Raw genomic sequence first — 22614 nt, 5'->3', positions numbered from 1 at the left:
AAAAAAAAAGGTACAGGCACACAGGTGAATCTTCTGAAGTCCTGAAGATGACTGGCAGTGGGATTGCAGGAAGAAGATATCAAACATGGCCAACTTTGCATGCTACTGCAGGTATTTTTAATTGCCTTATGGGAAGAGGCGGCAAAGAAGCCAGGAGATTTGGGGAGAAGAGTGCAAGCACACAGCTAAGCCAACAGTTTATGCCAGAGCTTAAAGCTGGGAACAACAGTTGGAGGGAGAATGGCTTGGTGACAGAAGTATCAGTCTTGACACCCATGACCTGCATTCAAGTTTCTCCATGATCCATCCTACCCTTCACCCTTTCATAGAAAACAAACATAGCTCACAGTGTGAAAGACTGTGTGCAGGTGAACACCCAGGAATTAACCTTTAAGAATCTCTGCCTGTTACGAATAAACAATGGCAACCAAAAAATGCCTTTACCTCCCTGGAATCTTGTGTAACTTTACTGTGCTGACTGTCTGCCATTCTCCACTTTAGCAATTATTGAAATGCAGCCATCTCTATCTTGATCCCTATGAGTTTATGCACTATAATACAATAAAAATATAATTTTAAAATGTATTCTATTAAATACCACACAAAGACATTTTAGCCAGTTTTGGCAAGCAGCAGTGGAAAGAAAACACCTCAATGCCTTTATAAGCAAATTTATTTAGCTTTCTTATATGATATATATATATATGAAATATACCCACAAGTTATTACAAAAGTGTCCCAACACAAGTTCTAGCACAGTACAGTAAAAAGTGGTATTCTAGGAAGAATATCTGAGATCTACAGTATCTTGGCTTCAAGAGGAAATACTTCCAATTAGACATTGTAGGCAGAAGAGGACACACTTCCTCCATGGCCTGTCCAGTTAGTATGGATAAATACACCTGGCTTTGATAATAATTCATATGTATGTGCACCAAAGTAATCACGCTGAGCCTAGAATAAGAACACACACAAAATAGACAAATGAATATCAAAGTCTTATGAGTACTAGAAGTTGTACCTACTGATACCTGACTATAGGAATACTAGAAATAAGATTTGACTCCAATATTATAACATTCAAACTTATTTTCTCATTATTAGCAAAATCACTGCAATGAAACATTTACTAACATTTAGTAATTAAGAGTTCTGTAGAAAGACAAGTATATTATTTCTACTAGGTACTAATCAAAAAAACAAGCACTTGCATACATCCTAAGGCTCAAAGATACTACTTCTTTATAAAGCATTTTGATTCAAAGATATCATTACCCTTGGTTCACAGATGGAATACTAACACATGCTGGGCACTGTCATACCAATATCTCCAGTGTTCTTTATCCAGACATCTCATAGTATTTTATTGCTGTGAATTTCAGGTTTAACAGAGTTGTATTAGGCAATCTATGCCTTAATCTTTACAGTGTTGGAGTGATTAGGACATATTGCCATCATGGCCTTTAGGCCAGTATTTAAATAACAACATGATGATATTTCAGTAGCTAGAAGATCTGCTACACTATTTCAGGCACCTACCTGAATCAGGTTAGCTGGTAATATTTCATGCCTGTATCCATCATAAAATGAAAGTGCTGTAGTGAAGCAGGGCATAGGAATACCAATCTGTACTCCAGTACTGATTACACGTCGCCAGGAGTCCTGGGAAAGAGGAAAGGGGGGGTGACGGGACCGAGAAGAAAAGAAAGAAACTAAGCAGTGCTCACTCAGAGCTATGTGCAGGCCTATGAACTATTCTAGTACAATGGCATGTACTGTTTCACATTACATGAAATCTAATGACCAAGTCTGAGCAAATGCAGCAGCAGATTCCTGATTTTACATAAACAAGGTTGATCCAAAATAATGGCAAGTAAGATAGAGTTAACAAATGGGACAATAAAGTGCAGACATGTACTGCACATGCAATCAAACCACGGCCACAAGCAAGGATGATGTTCTTTCACATAAACATAATCAGTGCATCCCAAAAGTATCAACACAGCGGGGAACATACTGAGCAAACACTGAGGCACTTCCAGGACCTCTAATCAAGCACAGTACAAAGCCTGCCCAAAGGCATAAAAGGTCAGCACAATATTTCAGACAGACATGTGGATAATCCTCATTTCAACTGTACATGTGATTTAGTAACCTGCATGGAATATTCAGCTTCAGTTAAAAGAATTATTAATGATAATATATAACTTCTTTGTTAGTCAGATAATCTGGTTTTAGTTCTGCCTGTCAACTCCGTCCAAATCAGGACTCTGTTTGGACAGACCTAGGTCTAATGAATGGCAGGTCTGAACACTGTTATTTTGGTGCTACTGCAAACAATGGTAACAGAACAGAGCTTTATGCTCTGTACAACTGAAATCCAAGTGCACAGTAGGTGCAAGATGCAGGGCAATGATGAGAATGTTCACACAGGCTAGACATTTTTTTCCTCATATCACAGTTATTCTGAATTGCTAGATTTCTGCCTAAGGCTCTTCTGTAACAGTAAAATGGAAACCTTAAGTTTCTAATAGTAGCTTGGCTAGTATCAAAGAGAAGAACCATGACACAACAAGGACTATACGTTTGTTTGCTCCTGTGTTATCTTTAGGTTGACAGTACAAATATACCTTGCAACTTCACATGAGACCTCGGTTCATTGCTTGATGTATCTGGACACAGATTTATAAAGCAGTGCTTCAGTGATGGAACCCCCTTTTTTTCCTGTCATTTAGAACTAACATTCTCCAATTTTCTGGTGAAATAGAGGCAAAGAGGCATTTGTAGGCATTTTTTCAAGGACAGGTTGCTAACCCTGGTGTCTGGCAAAATTCTAATTTGGACCTCAGTATAGCCTACCTCATCATGGCAACTTTCTTGTTCAATTTCATCCAGCTCCAACTATGTAGGTTTTTTCCTGTCCTGATCCTATAAGACCGATAACGTTCTACTAAAGAAGGGTACCTTGAAACCATAGATGATGAATTCCTACACCCATACATTATGTGCATACAGATACACATACATAGTCCCAAAGAGCTTAAGGATTTGTTAGAGATCTTTGGGATTAAGGATGCTGTATTCTCTACCTTTTCATTTTTTTAGTCTAAATATACTTGTGAAGGTAATTCCTGGGGAAGAAGCTGAAGAAGTTCAGACTGTAAACTATTGGGTTTTTTATGCTCTTCCTTCCTTGGAAACTCACCTGGCAGTTTTCAACAGCTGTCTTAAAGAAATCATCCAACAGCAAATTCTGGAGCTCAGGGTTTCGATCAAAAGCATCTTTGATTTTTCCCAGGAACACACTAGGCAGAACACATGTAAACCAGGAATAAAATTTCACAGCTTCCAACAAAGGCCCAGAATCCCAAACTTAGAGTGCCAAAATTTAACTCGGCCAGACTCAGATTCCAAACATTGAGAAAGATGCAAACAAAACGAAGACCGAAGAAAATCTGCAGTAGCCAAACCACCACAGAATTAGCTTCATCTGGTAACCTTTAGTGCTGTCTACAGAAACAGCCTCTCAGTATCTTATCAGCAGATTAACGCCGTGGATTTTCCAAGAAAATCTCTAGGCTTGTCAGTCTAGCACCCCATAAACTAAATTGCCTGCTCTTCTCCCCTCAGCAACTAAGTTACCTCCTCATCTTAATTACCTTCTGATGATGCAGCCTCCCCTCCACATTAGTGCAATGCCACCATAATTCAGTGTCCAGCCAAATTCTTTGGCTGCTTGTCTCAGCAGCATGAAGCCTTGAGCATATGAAATAATCTTGGAAGCATACAGGGCCTAAAAAAACAAATTCACAATCCAAGTGAAGTCCCACAGAGTTGAATGATTAACTTCACAGTCTACATGCTCTGTTTAGGCCACATATCATTAGGGATTAGTAGAGAAGCCACATTCCAGCTATTTGAGAACCAAAATATCCTTTCTAATTGTTGGAAAGTTTGGTCTCCACAGAAAGAGATCAAGAGCTATTATCCCCATTACAAAGACAGGAGTGTTGAAGGGTGAAAAAGTAAGCTCCTGTGCATGAATTATGACTTCTGCACCCCAGCTAGTTGTCACTGCCCACTGTGGCTTAGACTTGAATTCCTTCAGGACTATTCTTTGGTCAGGAGAGACATTGGTCACACTATGCTTTGTGGACACCACTAGACAATGCACAGTGGGATGGGTGAAAGCAGGAACCACTTGTCATGAAATGGAAACACAAGAACACCTCACCAGGGTTTACAGCATCCAAAACCTGCTTTGATATGCAGCTTTAATACAGCACTCTGGCAAGCACAGTGACTCACCTTGCGTATGTCCTCCAGAAAAGCTTTCTTGTTCCCACTGAACTGAGTCATTTTAGGCCCATCCAGCAGCTTACTGGCCTGTACTCTCTCATCCTTGAGGGAAGACAGGCACCGTGCAAACACAGCTTCACCTTTAAGTATGGTAGGAAAGGGGAGATAATTAGAAAGTTCAGCATTACTGTTAAGGTCTGAGATACTTGTCCTCAAGCACACACTGAGAGCACCACTGAATAATGAGCCACATACATACTGAAACAGTCAGATGGGGAGAGAGGTGTACAAATTAATTATTTCAACAGCATTACTGAGGAACAAAACTGCCAGTCAGCATAACGACTGGGTAAATATTGACTGATACAGCTTTCAAATGATAAAGAAAAAAAAATAAGCCACAAGTCATCTGCATGAAAATTTATCCTCAGGAACTTTCACCAGCTCTTAGTTTTAATAATTTAGTTTAAAATCACTTCCTGTCTTTAAAAGACAGACATTGTTGCCCTGCAGTCTGGGGACAGGCAAGGCTGAAGACTTCACCAATTATTGTTGTCATGCTTTGAAGATAAAAAGCTGTTGCATAAATGCCGATTCACATTAACTAGATGTGCTCTGAAATACACACATGCAAAGTAAGAGCAATTAAAATCAAGAATAAATGAGCAGGTTCACTTATAAGACGAAGTTCTACAAATCTACTAGACCCATAACACTAGTATTCAGAAGCCCATATGAAAGTTTCGTAACATCACTAAGCAGGTTACTAAATCTCATTCGCCAGGGCCAAGCAGTATCTTCAGCACCTAAAGAGAAAGCCTGAATGACATTCTCTTGATCTGGCTCAGTCAATTCCTAATCATGCTGTTTTAAGTGGTACTTATTTGCAATTGAAGATAGTATTGTTAAATGGGGGGAGAGGGGGAGGAGGGAAGCTTCCTTTCCAGAGTCTGATAGAAGAAAAGCAATCAAGTTTATTACAGTCTTCATACTGAACTTTTCTTCCACCTTTTGAGTGAGTTGTGAATTACAACCCCCCCCAAATAAAAAACCAAAACCAAACAAACAAGACAACAACAAAAGATGAATGAGTAATGTTTTCACAAGATTCTGGAACCTCTCTGCAGTAGGATTAACAGATCATATCAAAATCAGAACTGGCTCCCCTTCATTTATGCAAAAACTTCCTTCTACACTGGGGAGGAGAAGGGGGGGGGAAATCAGGAAAAAGCAGGAGTAGCATGACTCTGCTTTTACAAACGGAAGTCTGCACGTCACGCTTATGCAGTAAAACCACACACACAGCAACTGCCCCACGAACGGCCATGTTTGTACAAAGGCTATTGCACATACTTCCCTATCAACTCATCATTACCTAACAACGTTCCCCTGGTACTGCAGAGGACTAGGGAGTGTCTCCTGGTTCTTGCAAAGATCAAGGGTGGAGGAGAATATTAACAGCACAAGTGAGAAACACTGTTTCAAGCCTAGAACTGAAAGACTACAGCTGTAGTAACTTGGTTTGTAAAAACATGTTATTGGAATGCAGCCGTGTTTCTCTGATAGCTACTGCTGCAGTTACTCTCTTTTAGCCTATTACAGTTTTTAATATCTTCTAATACAACAGGAGTTGACCAGCCAAGGGAAAGGAAAAACAGGTAGAGAAAGCATGAAAATTAAAGCCAATCAGAGAGCAAAGAACCTGTTGAGTCATCTTATTTAGTCAACGAGAAAGCCTACGTTGGACCTGTGGTAAGAGAACACTCCAAATGTGTTACAGATGTATTACAACTCCTGCGTCACAATTCCATTCAGAGGCCAGGTTAGATAAAAGGGTAGGTAACCAGGCTGTTAGATATGTACGTGAACAGGTAAATTCTCACACTTTAGGGATATAATTCAAAGCAATAACAAAATACATGTCCATCATCCTAGTTTGGCTTTGGATCAGCAGCCTTATTAGCCACAAAACCAAAACCAGCAGCAGTCCAGAGTATATAAAGAAACATCTCAATCAACTGTTGTGGTGGAAAAACAGCAGCCACCATCACAGGGTAGCAGTGTGCTGCTATTCTCAAAAAAAAAAAAAAAAATCTGTCTGTGCTCCTCAACCTGTAATACAGTCTGGCCCCCGTGCTCCTGTTTAGTCACACTAATGCTGGGTTAGGTAAGTTATACTGAAACACAGAAATAAAAGACTTAGGTAGATATCTGAAAAATAATTCTTATGTCTTCAGAGAAGTCTAAATACTTATCAAGCAGTGGTCAAGCAACAAGGTTTTGAGGGTGTCCTGCCCCCACCTTTCTTCTTTTTTCTTTTTTTTTTTAATATTTTTAAGGCTATGATGGGATTTGGAGTAGCAGATAAGGTGGAGGATTACTGAGAGGATCATTGCATCAATCTAGCATGACACTTCTAGCACTGCACTTACGTTCACCTGCCACCGAGTCACCACCAGCACTGGGAAGATAGCATGGACAAAGGCATGGTAACAGAACTACTGACATTTGAGAAACCAGGTAAAAACAAGCCCCGCAAAGAAAAACAGTAAGAGGTCTCAAGGACAGAAAGACTGCAACACCTTCTAGGTACACCTAGAAGAGCCTCTTCTGTGAGCCAAGCCCTAGTGTGGGCTCATTTCTGAGATTCCCTGTTACCATGCTCCTTACTGCGATGTGATACATGCGGGTAGAAAAGACGAGGCCGGATTGAAGAACCAGTTACCTATGAGTGTGACAGGGACTCCATACTCCAGGGCTGAAATGGCTGTCCACTTTCCTGTGCCTTTTTGTCCTGCACTGTCCTTGATCTTTGGGAGGAGGTATTTGCCATCGCTGTCTTTGAATTTGAGAATATTGGCTGTGATTTCAATCAGGAAAGAGTCCAACTCTGTCTTATTCCATTCCTGAAATACCTAGAAAAGGAGAAAAAGTGTATATGTATATACACACAAACATATATATACACACACACACTGATTTACTATGTATCTACTATACGTATCGACTTATTTATTGATATATGTATACATATACATACATATATGTATACATGCAGAAGCGGGTCACACCATCTCAGTTACTGGTTATTGGTACCCTGCCACATCTACCAATTATTTCAGTGCTGCTGAAAAGCCACTGTGCAGGAGCCCTGCACTGGAAGGAGCACAGCCCAGACTCAGAGCCGCAGAGCACCCATCTCCAACTGGGAAGGCAGAGGCATAGCCCATCCTGCTGCCTGTCATCATAGGCACTGACAGCTGGAAACAGAACTGCCCTTTCAAGATACATCATACATACTGACTTGCTTCAATAAGGTCTTTGCAAGATTTGCCTGCTTGATTATAATGCTCAGTGTTTTACTAGCTTTTTTATAATTTCTATCTCTACAGAAGAAGGTGCTTCCTGGGGAGAAATCAACTGCAGAATGGGAGAGTTCAGACAACTTCTATAAACATTCAGGCATACGTGCTTGCTGCTCCCTACCTCATTTGAAGCTCAGGAATATTGTGCACTGCCCTTGGCAGAAGGCATGTCAGAAAAATTAACTTCATGTACATACAGCAGCTTTACCCAAGCCCAGCTGCCTCCATCAACAGCAGACAGCCACCATGGCTCAAGAAGGCAAGACCCTCAAAACTACAGATTACCTTTGACATCTCATCATGCTCCATGCCCACCACATCTTTCATCAGGTGATAGGCCTCACAGATCAGCTGCATGTCTCCATATTCAATCCCATTGTGCACCATCTTCACAAAGTGTCCAGCACCCTCATCTCCTACCTGTCAGGAAACATCAAAAAACGCCATCAGCAACAGTGCTGTCACCAATTCCAGTGTTTAATACCTGCCTATGGCTTCCTTCTGCCTAAAGGAAGGAAGAAAGGAAGCAAGCCCAGTGCTTGAAAACTGAAAGCTGAAAACACTGTGGGTCACAGATCCATTTAGCTCCCCCAGCACATGACCCAGCCATAAAACTTTGTCTTTCCATTGTATGGGATAAGTTATCAGAGATGGTAGATTTGAATTGAATGCAGTCAGCCAGAAAATCAATCCACTAATGTTGCTGTTTTTATTAAGGACAAACATGCATGAGCTTCAGCAACCAAACTACCTAAGCATGGATCTAACCACAAGTTAAGGTCAGTATCAAGTAAGTATTTACCCAGTCACAACAAGGTTCCCCAGATCCCACTTTAGCAGCAATGCTTTGAAATATGGTCTTGATGTGGGGCCTGTGGGGAGAAATAATATGCCTCAGCAGATAGGCAGAGGACACAAATACCACAAGAAAAAAAAAAAACAAAACCAAAACTTCGGTATGATGCATCCTTCTGCAACCTGCCAAAAGGCAGCTTGGGATGAGGGCATCCTAGCAGGCTGATGACCCACCACACAGAAATGTCCAATAAAATGCATGTTTTTCCCAGAACTAGACACTGTTTGCAAGAAATGGGGACAACCCACGTCATGCTTACAGCACCGTGCAGACAAACTTAATGTACCTAAAGAAGTCCGAATATTGTCTTCTCCATTTTAGAAATGGGGAAATAGAGGCAGGTTATGATACAGTCTCACACTCAAGAGAAGATCAGTGGCAGAGCCGAAACAAAATCCCACTCTGTTCTATAGCCACAAGAAAAATCCAGAGTGATCTGGCAGGAAGAAACTCCATGAATGCAAGTCAGGATATAGTTATCTGCATTATTGCAGTAATTAGGAGCTTCTGTCATTGCCAGGCTCCCCAAGTGTAGTACATTGCTTAGCCAACAGGACAGCATTACAGAATGCCAAGTTTGGAGCAACCTAAAGTGACCACTGGGAAAGGAGCATGGCTGGCACATGGGCTGCAGGTGCTGTGAAAGAGGTGAGGGACAAAGTTCAGGTAAGGGTGGCACATAGAAGCTGTCTTTACTGAGCTGTTTATGGCAAAAAGATGGTCACACAGCAGATTACTGTTATGTTGTTTGTGGCTTTGTGCCGTCAAATTTGAACAGGCTGATATTGGTATGAAATGCTAACGCAAACGGACAGGGACTTAAGAGATTCTAAGGCTCAGGTAAAGCCCGGACACGCATTTTCTGTGTACATTTACAGAGAGAATGAGCAACCAGGGATAAAGTCCAATATGAACACTGATGTACAGTCCTTTACACTAACATGAATACAAAACAGCAAGACAGCATGGCAAAAACTTGCAAAAAAATTAATGTATTCAATAGTCAGTACAAACATGTACTGAAGCCTCCTTTACAATGTGTGTCATTGCAGGGATGTTTGCGGCTGCCTGTTTCATGGGTAACAGTTTTCCAAGCATGTTGGGCCCTAAAAGAAAAATCATAATCAGGAACAATACTTTTCTAAAATTTAAGCAAAATTCTTTTCACCCCGGTACACAATTCTCCCTTCAGATTTCTGTAGGTACTACTTTGCCTGTGAATTCCTGGAAGAAAAACCTGCCTTTGTTCTGCTTGCTGTGAAAGCTCAGCACTGCCCTGTGACCCCAGCTAGGTTGAGAAATCTTGAACCTTGAGGAAGTGGGATGGCAACATATCTTGTTCTCTCCACACCCATGCCTGCCTCCTTCCCTCCCTCAGCTCTCAACGTGAATAGAAGACGATTGTTGCAGACCATTTTGAAAAAAAATATTCTAGCTCATGTTTACCAGGCTTCTTTGGCTCCTCCTGGCATGAGTGAAGGACCGTATCTGGCACCCTCCTCTCCACCACTAACACCGCTTCCAACAAACAAGATGCCCTTTTCCTGTAGTTCCTTACAACGTCTCTGGAACAAAGAGCAGAGCAGCATTATTTAATTTCTTTTAATGCCAGAGCCTTACAAAGAAAGGTTAGCAATTCAGACCTAAAATTAGGTTTTCAATTTTGCTTTGGACACACTAGAAGACAACTTTAGAGAAAACTTGTACATACACCAAAGTGAACATTAGGAAACTTCCTGTTGCTTTGACATGGATCCTTGCAACAGAGATACACTGAGAAAACAAAGTCCTTATAAGCACTGGATAGAAAAGGGCAGTACTGATGCTGGAAAAGCTCAGAATTAAGTGTCAGGTGATACATGCTGTGTGCAAAGATGTGGGGGAGGCAGATTAGGCCCAAGGTGGAGTTGCTGAGTTCATTGCAGAGTGAAGGTGCAAGCATGGACAACTATAAGGGAAACTAATTCCCTCTGACTGGGAGAGAAGCACAGGCTGAGATCCCTAAGGGGAGCTGCAAGCTCTCCAAGTATTAATCCTCATTTAGTATCTGTTTTTTACTCTGGCATGGCCAATGCACTTATCCAAGATCAGGATGCCAAAGCAGAAAGACTAATACCAGCACTCCTTCTAAGATTTAGAAGTACTGATCTGAATGCAGTATTTTCATGCAAGCATCCCAGATATGCTAACATAACTTCTATAGTTACAGCCTGCTCACAAGCAGGCTTTTTGGTTTTTTTTTGAAAAACAGATAATTACTCTGCTGTTTTAATTACCAAGACAGCCAAAACAACAGTTTTCTCTTCCTGGATCTTCCCGTGGTCATGTAGGATTAAGATATAACAACAAATCCATAAATATCCTTAGATTTTCAAATTTCCCTGAAAACTCTTTAAGATTGCAACAGGAAATTTTCTAAAGGCCTTCACTCTTTAAAAGACGTCAATAAAAATATTCTTTGATGATATGGGCAACTTTTATAAAAATATACTTATAGAATAGTCCTAAACTACTATAACAATTGCTTTTTAATAGGCTGTGTGATCTAGTTTCGCAGACATAACTCAGTTTGGCCTTCCCTGAGCAGAGGGGAAATGGCATCTTATTGACTGACTATTCTGATGATCAGAGGAGAAAGAATCACGTGTATTTTATTCATCCACTTTGGGTAGAAAACAGGCTTACCGTGGTATCTCTATACTCAGAATTCCCACCATCAATTATGATGTCTCCAGTCTCCAACAATGGTACCTGCCAAAAATAAATCAGCATTTTGGTTTTCTCCATACAATCAAAACCTCATTAATGATGAATAATTGAGATCTTCCAGAGGAAATTTCTCCAAAAGACAGCAAGAAGTCACAGGTAGAAAGAATGTTTGCCTCACCAATTTATTGATGAAGTCATCCACTGCATTTCCAGCCTTCACCAGCAAGATAATGCGACGGGGCTTCTTTAACTTAGAGACCATCTCTTCCAGGCTGTGAGCACCAATCACTTTGGTTCCCTTGGCCTCATTGGCCAGAAAGTCATCCACTTTGGAAACCGTCCTGTTAAAAGCACAAACCTGGGGGAGCAAGAAAATATGCTAATAAAAGCTGCTAACAGACAGTTACTTTAGCTCAGACTACAAATTATACAAGCAAGGTTCAACATCATGTGGTCTCCCATTTCCACCTTCCCTAAGGGATGAACCTGCAGCATGTTGTTGCGAGTGCCTTGGGAACCTATGATTAATGGCCAAGCCCAAAGCAAACTTCAGGGAAAAATCATATATAAGTAACACATCAGGTAGCTAGCTAAGTACAGGCATGCACTGCTGTTTTTCTCTGGAAACAGGACAAAGGGCAGCCTAGTTTATAACTAAAAAGAGAAAACAACACCCATTAGACCATCGAATGGGAAAAAAAAAAACAAACCACAAAACAACAAAAAACCCACACAACACAAAATGCTCAGCTCCCATCCCAAGTGCTAATAAGCCAGCCTTTCTGAATAACATTCTCCTTTGCTTACCACAAAGCCATGATCGTTCATGTTCAAAATAAGGTTTTGACCCATCACAGCCAGTCCAATCAAAGCAATGTCAGCCCTGGAATGTGGAAGAACAAAAATACCAGGTAAGTCTCATTTGCAGTGATCTAGCACTAGCATCCATACCCTCTGTTCTGACCTTGCCAACCGCTAGACTAGCCCACCCCTTTCTAACAAATGTTAGAAGAGAGCTGTAGCACATGCTCTGAACTGATTCTGTAGGCTCTTACAGCAAGAGATCCTTGTGGCTCCCAGTCAGTCCAGCAGGCAGAGTGGAGACCAAGATATAGCATGTTTCAAGTCACCAAAATTTCTTCCCAAGTAGCAAGGCACAACCAGATGAGTAAAAAAAAAGCTATGCAAAACATTGCACTAGGAGGCAGGGAGTAAAGTAAGTGCCTCCAATACATCACTGATGGATCCAGCTCTACTGCAGCTCTATATTTAACAGATGCTGCACTAGAACATCACGTCTGAACACTACACTATATTTTTGCTTCTGCAGTGTAAACTATCTCGGATTTGAGGCGAGCAAAGAAAAAGAAGGAAAAAAAGAGGATATTCTGCTAGAGGCTGCCGAGTTCAGCTTGCAAGGGGTGTGCGTGTAGAGAAACCCAACCTCCCTACTTCTGCTCCTCGGCTCAGGAACAAGTTTCCTGCTTCACGGCCATGACTCCAAAACGGATCGCTCCCAGATTTTGTCAAAAAGCCTCTCCATCAACCGCCTTATTCTCCTTGGTGGTCCCTCAGCCCCGCACAACCTCTAACGGCGAAAATCCAACCCGCCCTCGGCGGCTCGGGGGCCCCATCCCCTCCTCCCTCCCGGACACACCGCCGAACCGGCCAAACGGGGACCGCACGGAATCATCCGCCTCCCCCAAACCCGTCCGCCGAAAAACTCGGTTTTGCAGAAAACCACCCGGCGGAGGCGATAGGCTAGAAAAGACTCCGGCCTCCCCCTCAGCCCGCCGGGGGCACATCGCCGGCTTCCCCCCTCCCCCCCCCTTCCCGGTCTCTAAGGCCTTTCCCGTGAGCGGGCGGCACCCCGCCCGGTTCTCACACCACCACGAGCCGGTTTCGGCGCTGCCCCCACCCCCAGAGGCAGCCGTGCCGAGGCAGGCCCCCCCCCCCCCGCCCCGCCCGCACTCACTCAGCCATCGCGGCGGCGCTGAGGGGAACGGGCGGCGGCGGCGGCGGCGTCTCTCAGGGCTCGGCCTGCGGCGCGCGCCCGCTCGGCCCTCAGCTGCGCGGGCGGGGCGGGGCGCGGCGGAGCGCGCCCCATTGGTTCTTGCCGCGAGCCCCGCCCACCCGCCCATGGGCCGATGGTTGCGGCGCCTCGCCCCCTTAAAGGGGCAGCGGGCGGGCGAAAAACCGCCTCCCCCGCAGGGAGCCGGCGCTCCGGGTTGGCACAGCGTTGCCCAAGAACGGGGCAGGGGCAGCAAGTCAGGGAAGGGTCCCCACCCCCAACACCCGAACGCGTTCCCCGGTCGGTACCGGTGCTGTCCTTCGGTGTCCCCGACGGCCAGCACCGCGCCAGGCCGCACCGCCCGCTGCGGGAGGGGGTCTTTTCTCTCCTTTAATTACGGAGGATTCGTTGCCTTAAAATAAAGCTGCTGAAACGCCTCCCTAGGCTGCAGGCACCACCTCAGGTATCGGTTTGTCTTTGAGGCGTCCTAGAATTTGGGCAAAAGAAAACCCAAGAAACCTGCCCATCTGTCAGCATCGAGATTAAAATGAGGTGTAAGAGAAGAAAGCTAGTTCCCTACCTTCGCTCCACGACAGTCAGATGCATCGTCGAGACGCACCTACATTTTAAACATGTTTACTTTCTACTGAAGGTGCATTCTAAACATGAAGACTGGCAGCAAACTGACCCATCACAGTTTTTGTTCACCTTTTTTTTTGGGGGGGGGGGGGGGGGGGGCATTGGGAGTGAATGAACCTGAAAGCAGTAAAACAGATAGCAGCTTCTCTGAAGTATTAAATAAACTGTCCAAAGAGCAACTAGAAAATGTTAACGGGTTACTGAAGTGCCTAACTGGGGGGAAAAAAAAAAAAAGGAATCGGCAACAGCAGCAAGAAGCCAGCAAGACACCCGTAGTAGCTTTTCAGATGAAGAACAGATCCAGCCAGCAGCCTGCTAGAAGTATTTTGCCATCATGCAGCTGTTTTACAGTTACGAGAGGTGTTTGACAGCAAGCGGTGCCCCATTTTTGAAGGACGTTAAAAGCTTTGGGAATGCCCTGTCCACCCATGACTTTTAAAAGCTACAAAGAACTTCCCACCTCCAGACCAAGACGAGAACAACTCATGGGGATTCCCCGACACATCTTTGTCCACAGAGCTGGTGCCTTATACTTTGCTGTTATGTTTTGGTGGTTTGATTTCACACACTTCCTTCCATTTTTAACGGTCACCCCCAGATAAGCAAATTCGGTATTGGCAGCACTATGACACCCTGATTTTATCTTTCAAGCAAAAGAATCTTTTGAAAGCACACAAAACCTACTTAGAAATGCTGCATAACATACCAAAGGGAAAAGGATGAGGAAGGATAAGAAGGGCCTCTCATCTTTCTCAAGAACAGCCTAGACAAATTTCTTTTCACAAAAGTGTAAGCTTGTTCAGGACAGGTTTTCAATATAAGATACTAGTAATTAAATCGTAATAAAAGGAACACACATTATATCTGCTAATGCACTGGTTGTACCTTTATTGTTTCACCTCGTTCACTAACAATTCAGTGGTGCAAGGTTACCATACACAGTTAGATATCTGCATTGCACACCTAAGGCTATACAGCAAATGGATCAGAATTAGTACAAATACATGAACTATATTTACATTTTGTATACTCAAGCTCCAAATATTGAATATATTTACAAAATAAAATAAGAAAATGAAAACCTGAAATTAATGTACAGTGTTGCTGATACACTCCTTCGCTGGGATGAAATCAGTTTGCAAAGAGATTTGTTCAAGAAGGCCACTTATACAGCATATACCTTGTATACCTTGTGTACAGAGAGATTAAACAGGGAAATGGGGACTGCAATTAAAAAAAAAAGTATGTATTTCAGTGCAACAGCATGTCTAATGTCCAAATTCAAGAACCTTAGTCAACTGCACATGAAGTATGAACAAGCAGAGTGTAAAATTAAGAACTGATCCTGGGAAGTGCTGATCATTCAAGAGTCCCTCTGCTTCTAGTCCCTGGTTTCAAGGCAAGCAAGAGGTAGTTCAGTACTGCTCAGGATCAGGCCATTAACCTGGCAACATTAAGAATTAAAGACTTATGACCTCCATACCCTCAGTTTTCTGAATACACAGCTGATCCTGTTAATTTAAAAACTGTTCCAAATAACATTGGACACAACCGTCTGGTTAGTGTTGGACTAGTTTTGATTTCAAATACTTAGAATGCATAAATGGCCTTCTGAACAAAAAAAAGTCAATCCTGTTCTTGAACAGCTCATATTTTTAAACAAGGAAGCACAAAATTAATACATTCCTGCTACATACAGTACAGTTCAGACCACATATTGGGGTTATTAACCACAATGGAGAGACGCAATGCACACAGGTTAGAGACCCATTTTAAAGTACATTCAGCAAACCGTTCCAGAGCAGCATTGGTATCCTTCCTTTGAGCAGCAGGTTAACAGCTGCATCTTCAACAAAAACACCCACCACAGTATAAACTAACACAAACTAGGGCTGTGCAAGAGTACCAGAAAGATGCATATGCATAGGCAGTATTAGTTGATTGTATAGTACCAATGGGTGTTATACCAAGGCTAATCCTCTTTCTTATCTAATGTGCAATTAATTACAGATGTATAAATATACAATACATTACATAAAATTAAATCCCTGTAAATTAGATAACAAGCAGCAAAAAGCAAAGTCTTTGCTTTGAAATACCTTGCTAATCAGTAATAAGGACTATTAGACACTGACCAAAAAAAACCCACTTCCTCAGCGGTCAGGAAATAACATTCCCTTCCCTTCTGCATCCCAGAATATAGGAATCTTCTTTAAAAAGGTACTTAAAGTGCATTTCTAAAATACAGTATAGGAGGTTTAGTTTAGTTTAGTTTTAAAATATCCAGGAAGCTCCAACACCGACAACATGATTTTCAATGAACAAAAAAAGATAATTTTCTCCTTCCTTTTAGTGAAGAACATAAAAACCCAAACTACAGCACAGTTTCACACTGGTTCTCTCCAAGGAATGCCTATCAAGTTTACTACTAGTGCTTATGCTCAATGGGCTGGCAGGCCCACGGCATGATGCCTCATCTCCAGTGGCTGAGTCCCAAGAGCTGTCTGACTCCAGGACTTCACATACACGCAGCACGTAACCAAGAGTGGGTTTTTAAGTGTCAAGAGAAGGCAGCTTAGCACATTTTTCCCTTCTTGCTCTGTTTCTAAAAAGAAACTTCTAACATGCTGGGCTAGATCAAAAAAGTTTTGAAGTGAATGGAAATCCACTTTTTTTTTTTCTTTGTTATCCTTTTAAAGAAAACTTTAATTGATTTCAGTCCAGTTTCAAGTAGGGAAACTGATGTCTCAAAGTAGGCTTCAATAACTGGTGAAAAACTGTAACAGTATGCTTTTATGTCAGACCTGAAAATAGTAATGCCCATTTGAACTCCACACAACAAGAATCTATTTTGTCACAGATTATGCAGCTTTAAGAGATACTGATGCTTAAAAATAGAATTTTGCTCTTCTGATGATCTGTTATCCGCATAGACATCAAGTCATCAGAAGCTGCTTGGAGTCTTTAGATAGAAAAGTAACATTTATGCAACACAGCTGTAACACTTCCAGCTCTGTTTATACAAGCATATAAGCATCTCTCTCTTCCTGCTTTTAACGGAAGATCCCTTAATCATGTTTCTATGCAATGCCTATATCCCCTTAGTTCATTTTCTGGCTTATCCAAAGCAAAGACTTAGCAAACTAGTTTTCTTCTAGTTAAAAAAAGAAAAAGATAAAAATTAAAATGCTCTCAGTGTGTCACAAAATACCACCACCTAAATCACTACGCCTCCTCAAACTGGTTCCACTTTCATTATAAACAGTGGTGATGGCAGCAACAACTTAGTGCTTAAAATTAACCTAATTCTTGGGATCAGCTTAGCTCCAGCTTGAGGAGCTCTCTTGCAGCACTAGCAGTCTTACTTATCCACACACTGGAACTACATGATCATCCATTGCATAACAAAGGAATATCATCACTGTATTAAGAGTCACACACAATTAAACAAGACAAAACCAGAAGAAAGAAAACAAAACAAAACATCCCTATTATCCTCCTGGGTCCCCAGGATGCTCCCTCACTCTGGCTTCCAGTTCTGAAATAAATCTGAGGACCACAGGAGATAGCATAAGTACATGATTTAGCTTGAATACTATCTCAAAATATATAAAGATATGTCCTAGCAAGTGTCAGACTCCATCTCCCTGCTCCTTTGCCAACCATGCTTTTAAGAGGTCTCATTATGCATTGCACTTTACTGAAGAATGAAAACCCCATAAAGATAAAAAATTGCTCAACTGATGCCAGTCCCACGTACACTTTTGACCACAGAATTTCCAATTCATGGCACGACTGCTGATGAGTGAGCTGAATCAAAATGACCTTCTTGAGCTGGAGTGTGCCTAGATGTGCCTACTCTAATAGCGGAACAAACCCCTTTTACCTCTCTCTTGAGAGGTCGGAACCTCAGGATGAAATTCCTGTACATTCCCCAGGATCACAGCTAGCCCTATCAATGCCCAAGGTAAGTCAAGAAAGTATAGCACAGCAGTCTGAAACATAGTAAAAGAAAACAAACAATCCTACCCCCCCCCGCCAACCTAAGAAAGACAAGTTCACTTTTCAGAAAGGAAATCCATTCTGCTCTCCTTTCTTGGGGCAAGGACCAAAACTTTGGCCACAAGGAGAACTTACATTGTCAGTCAAGAACTAACACCACCCAGCTGATCTCCAAGAAGCCAATTATTACAACCCACTGACCAGGACCAGAGTCCACTTGATCCATTCTCCAGGAAGGATTAATTCTGAAGTTTAACTAGGGGGTTTTAGCTGATGAAAACCGTAGCAAGGAAATTCAGAGACATTCAACAGTTATTCCAAAAGGAAGTGAAAGTGTCCTGCTGTTCCCTGGAGAATACTGCGAGTGCTAGGTCTAGAAAGTATTTTGTAGACAGAGGATGCTTTCCCCATGAACAGATGGGACGTCATCTGAGTATTACAGATAAGGGATGTATGCATAAAGCAGGCCTTTCAGAATGATGCCGTCGAGCAGTCTATCCTGACATACCAATGACAACCGTGAATCTCTTCCAAGAGAGGTGAGAACTGTTGCTACAGGACGTCAGAAGTCAGGACTAAAAGCAGAAAGAGGAGATACTGCCCTCCTGTGGTGATCTCCTCAAAGCGCTCTGGGGAACAACCACGCTGTGCCGCTTCCACTTAACACTCTCCATCTGTCAAATACGAGGCTGAGCATCTAAAACTTTAGGAATTCTATCTAATATTTCAGCGATGTGGTTTATTTTTCCTCACATCAGCACAAGTTCCATCTCCTCCGCTCAATTCAGAGGCAGAGGAGTAAGTGTTAATGTTTTGGGAAAGAGTAAAAGCCAAGCCCTGTTCACCTGCAACCCCACAGCAACGGTTTAAAGGCAGATTATTCTAGCCAGCCCCTCTTGGTTTGTTCCGTATCTTTTTCCAGCTCATGCCTTAGCTTGTTGGACCCTGGAAACTCAAAACTTACACCAAGTCCAAAATCCAGTCTGCCCAGATAGATTTGTCCAATATCAGCTTTCAACAGAGTTTAAATTAGAGGCTGGATCCAGAAAGCCTGAGGAGCTATTGCAGTTCCTGGCTGGGTAATGTCTACATAGAAGAATTTTTCTTTCCCTGGCATTAGAACTTTGCCCTGAGGGAACCAATGACTACTGCCAAGTCACAAACTGAATGAAAAACCTGCAGCAGTCTAGACAGACAACAATGGACAGTGGGACAGACACCAAAAGGTCAGTTGGAATGGGAAAACAATTGTTATAAGAAAAAATAAATAATTTTTTTTGTCTTTTTAGAGTCGTGCATAATAACTCCATTTTTTTGATTTTTTTTTTTTTCTTTCTCTTTTTGTTTGGCCACATGCTACTAGTACAACTCTCGGTACAAGTGAAAAGAAACAAGGTAGGGTTAGAATACCTAGAAAATGTGCTGAAGGAGTTGGGAAGGTAGGGGATGTTAAGCCACAGGATTACATACAAGAGAAACTGCCAAGAATCACAAAGAGAAAATGAGAGATAACACTTTATCTATCAGAAGGTGAGTTAGAACAGATGAGAACATTACATGGACTCAGTACTTCAGCTGGCCCGTGCGTCTTCGAGCCAGTTTTGACCTGTGCAAGAAAGAAGTAAAAAAGTATTTGTTGAATTCTGGAAGTTTATTTTTCTTCCCTCCCCACAGTTTGCCCACTTTTTTTTAAAATCCTTTCGTATTGTCCTAGTTTACGTCGTATGTTTAGAAAGTAAAACATATCAAAGGGTGTAATGAGAAAGACTTCTCACTCTTCTGCTGTGCTCCTCTAAAGATGGGATCTTTTTAAGGACTGCACTATTAAGAAATTATTTGATGCTGTACCGTAATATCTTAGTTTTAAATTAATTTTTTTTTTACTGAAAGGAAGAGCTACTGTAGCATAGTAAGATCCCTTCAGCAAGCAGGGGATGTCTGTGACCTATGTTAAAGGGAAGGCTTCTAGAGAAGTTCAAAAAAGGGAAGGAAATGAGAATATCTGCTTTAGCTCACAATCCAGAGAATGAAGAGGCAGTCCAGACCCGCCCACACAGAGGTAGTGAGAAGCTTTATGAATTTGTAAAATAGCAATACAAAGAAACACTTTTGTGGCCTCCAAATGTAGTATTGTATGAAGCATACCACTCATGTTCAAACTGGCTACATCCGTTAAGAAAGCAATAGCCACTGTATTTCCTGAAATACAGGGCTTGTTTGACCTTTTTATTACTTTTTTTTTGTTGCACACCCTCCTCCCTCCTTCAGTTCACCCATCTTGTCAAATTCTTCAGAACAAGATTAAATTCTGTGACAACCTAGCTGCTGTTTTGCTTATGACTATCTCGCTATCTTTGTGCTTTGCAGCATTGTCTGCCCATGAACTGCCTCTTACCGTATTGTGCCAGCAAGAAGTGGATTGAAGGCATATAACCAGTCATTCATGTCTTTGTCATTGATGGCCTGGAGCAGGACCCCACGATGCTTTGTGCATACACCAAACGTGTTGGGTGTCTGGAATATCAAGGACAATTTAAAATACTGAAGTCTACAAGCACAGAAGCTGATGCACACTTCCTCTCTGAGGAAGAGTTTGCTATGTCACATTCCTAAGACCCACAAGACCTAAGGTCTTTCATTTAAGTTTCACTGGTCATTTCCAGGATATTATTAGTCAGTCAAATGGAACATCTTCCACAAAATATAGTTTTAACTCATGAGTGTGGACTTTAAGAGCTGCTGAGATGGACCAGTAAAGTTAATTTGATTCCTTTTGTTTGTCTGTGCTGTTTTGGTGGTTTTTTCTAAGCAAACAAAAAACCCCACACAACTCCAAAACACCACACAAATGAAACTACAAAACCCAAACACACAGGGTGATGGTACCAACACATGGTCATAAAAGCAAATATGGTGTGTAACAGCAGTCAGTTTCAGTTTCTTGTTCAGCTGTGTCCATAACATAAGACACCCTGAACAAACTGGGAACTCTGTGGGCAGAATCATCAGATGCCAGACATTCTCCAAGACACAGATGCATTTTCCTCAGACCAGAGATGACGCACAGGATGGTATGGATGCACTACTACCTGTAATGTTCCTGCTGTATGGGTAAATAAACAATAGCTCTCAGACTGACCTTTACCATTGCCTGTTGATCCTCACTGTATTCCACCTGAGCTGTGGATAAGTTTATGATTCCTCTTTCTACAGGATCTTTGTCACTGTTGTAAATAAAAACATAGGGACGGCGAACCACCACAAAGTGCTTGGCCCAGGAGCTGGAGAGTGGCTCCTTGAAGTGGAGGTATCCTTTCTTTGAGACCACGGAGCTGGAAAAGAACAAACCAAAACAAACCCACAGATAAACGGGAATACATTTTCCCCTAAATAACGCACCTACTGAGTATCCCTGTTAACTGCAAAACATTGCATAAGATCCTTGGTCCTTCATACATTTTGCCTGCAACAGTATTATGAAAAAGTTCATCTATAGCAAGCTGAATTCTGTCTTCAAGAACTACACAAAAGTCTGGCAGAAAGAATGACCCACAAAGATCTCTACTTCAGTGATCTTCAGCCATGGTTTTGATCATAACAGACATATTTAAGTCACTGGAAATCCTGTTCATTAAGTAGATGCAGAGAATGAATGCTGCAGAGATCAAATACGAATACGACCTTCATCAATCCTGCCTCCATCATACAGGACTCTCCAGTTCTGCCATCACCTGTTTAATTCACTTTCTTAAATGGGGCAAAGAAACTACAAATCTCAGAAGGCCCTTGTGACAGCTGTCAGGAAGCCATGATCACACAACAATAGAAAACTTACCCTGGTCTGATTTCCTCAATATCAGGAACGAGGTTTAGGAATTCATTCTTTCCAGCTCTGGCAAGATAGGAAGTTTCTACTGTAGGAATTAGCTGGAACTGTTCCACCTCATGACAGGGACTGGAGGCACGAGAATTTGCTTCTGGTGTCCTTTTAAAAAAAGGCAGAGAAAGAAAAGTAAATCATAACAAACCAACTGAATGTGACAATGGAATTTAAAGTGCAGCTACAGCCTAGCCTGTCTTACAAGTTTCATCCTCCAGTCCGGATTTTTTGTACGACATTGGGATCCTTCTGTACAATATCAAATAGCATTTCCCTTGAAATCTGTGGAATAAAGCTTATAATAACTGCTATTAAGTTGTTTCCCCACTACTTCTCCCTCGTTTCTCTTGCCAAACGTAGTTACAACACAGATGCATGTCTTTGATGTAAAATGTACTACTACATCAGCACTCCTCCTCTCAGGGATGTTAAACTGAGAAGGTACAAATTACATGTCTTTCACTAAGTAGTTCTTCCCAATTTCATCAAAAATATCTTCTATAGATACAGCTGAGAAAGATAAACAGAGATTACTGGCCAAACTGGTTTATTCTGGGTTGTTGTTAGTAGGTCTTTTTAACAGACCTCTGAAAAGAACTTGTGGACTCTACACACTGAAGATGCACTGGTCACTGCGCTGACAAGCATCTGACTGTTCTTTCAGCACACAGGAAAAAAAAACCGCTTCAAAAGAACAGATGGGGAAAAACAATTGTGCAGAGAGATTGGAGAAGACAAGGCAAGGGGGCTGTACAGAGAAATATCTGAAGTAGGGAAAAGGAAGAAAGGGGGAGGAAAAAAAAAAGTCAGAAACCAGCAAAGACAGATTTGTGAAGCACTAAGAAGTAATGTT

The 22614-nt window shown here is 42.0% G+C and overlaps 2 protein-coding genes across 12 annotated transcripts in view; both read right to left on the bottom strand.

Annotated features, from left to right (window-relative positions):
- Positions 1–655: 655 nt before the first annotated feature.
- PGD (phosphogluconate dehydrogenase) lies at positions 656–13334 on the bottom strand. Its single transcript, XM_075027380.1, has 13 exons — positions 13205–13334; positions 12037–12112; positions 11408–11587; positions 11206–11271; positions 9967–10085; positions 8467–8536; positions 7950–8084; positions 7025–7214; positions 4309–4439; positions 3660–3793; positions 3206–3305; positions 1540–1662; positions 656–954 (listed from the first exon to the last, which is right to left on the bottom strand). The coding sequence occupies exons 1-13, from the start codon at positions 13210–13212 to the stop codon at positions 835–837; spliced, it is 1452 nt and encodes a 483-aa protein (XP_074883481.1). The 5' UTR covers positions 13213–13334; the 3' UTR covers positions 656–834.
- A 1403-nt stretch (positions 13335–14737) lies between these two features.
- KIF1B (kinesin family member 1B) overlaps positions 14738–22614 on the bottom strand; it is a 98730-nt gene continuing 90853 nt past the window's right edge. For all 11 annotated transcript variants that reach the window (XM_075027367.1, XM_075027372.1, XM_075027369.1 and 8 more), the window contains 4 exons: positions 21717–21866; positions 21021–21213; positions 20277–20395; positions 14738–19487 (listed from right to left, as the gene is read on the bottom strand). In XM_075027367.1, the coding sequence (XP_074883468.1) occupies positions 19445–19487; positions 20277–20395; positions 21021–21213; positions 21717–21866 (505 nt within the window). In that variant the 3' untranslated portion in view covers positions 14738–19444. The remainder of the gene's footprint in view (positions 19488–20276; positions 20396–21020; positions 21214–21716; positions 21867–22614) is intronic.

This window comes from Buteo buteo, chromosome 5, assembly GCF_964188355.1.
Source record: "Buteo buteo chromosome 5, bButBut1.hap1.1, whole genome shotgun sequence".
Taxonomy (NCBI): Eukaryota; Metazoa; Chordata; class Aves; order Accipitriformes; family Accipitridae; genus Buteo; species Buteo buteo.
This window is presented reverse-complemented; position numbering and strand designations above follow the sequence as displayed.

Coding starts and splice junctions, on each gene's coding strand:
- PGD (XM_075027380.1), bottom strand. Junction 10,086..11,205: donor CTGAGTATAGAGATACCACG/GTAAGCCTGTTT, acceptor TCTTTGTTCCAG/AGACGTTGTAAGGAACTACA. Junction 3,794..4,308: donor TTCTGGAGGACATACGCAAG/GTGAGTCACTGT, acceptor TTGTTTTTTTAG/GCCCTGTATGCTTCCAAGAT.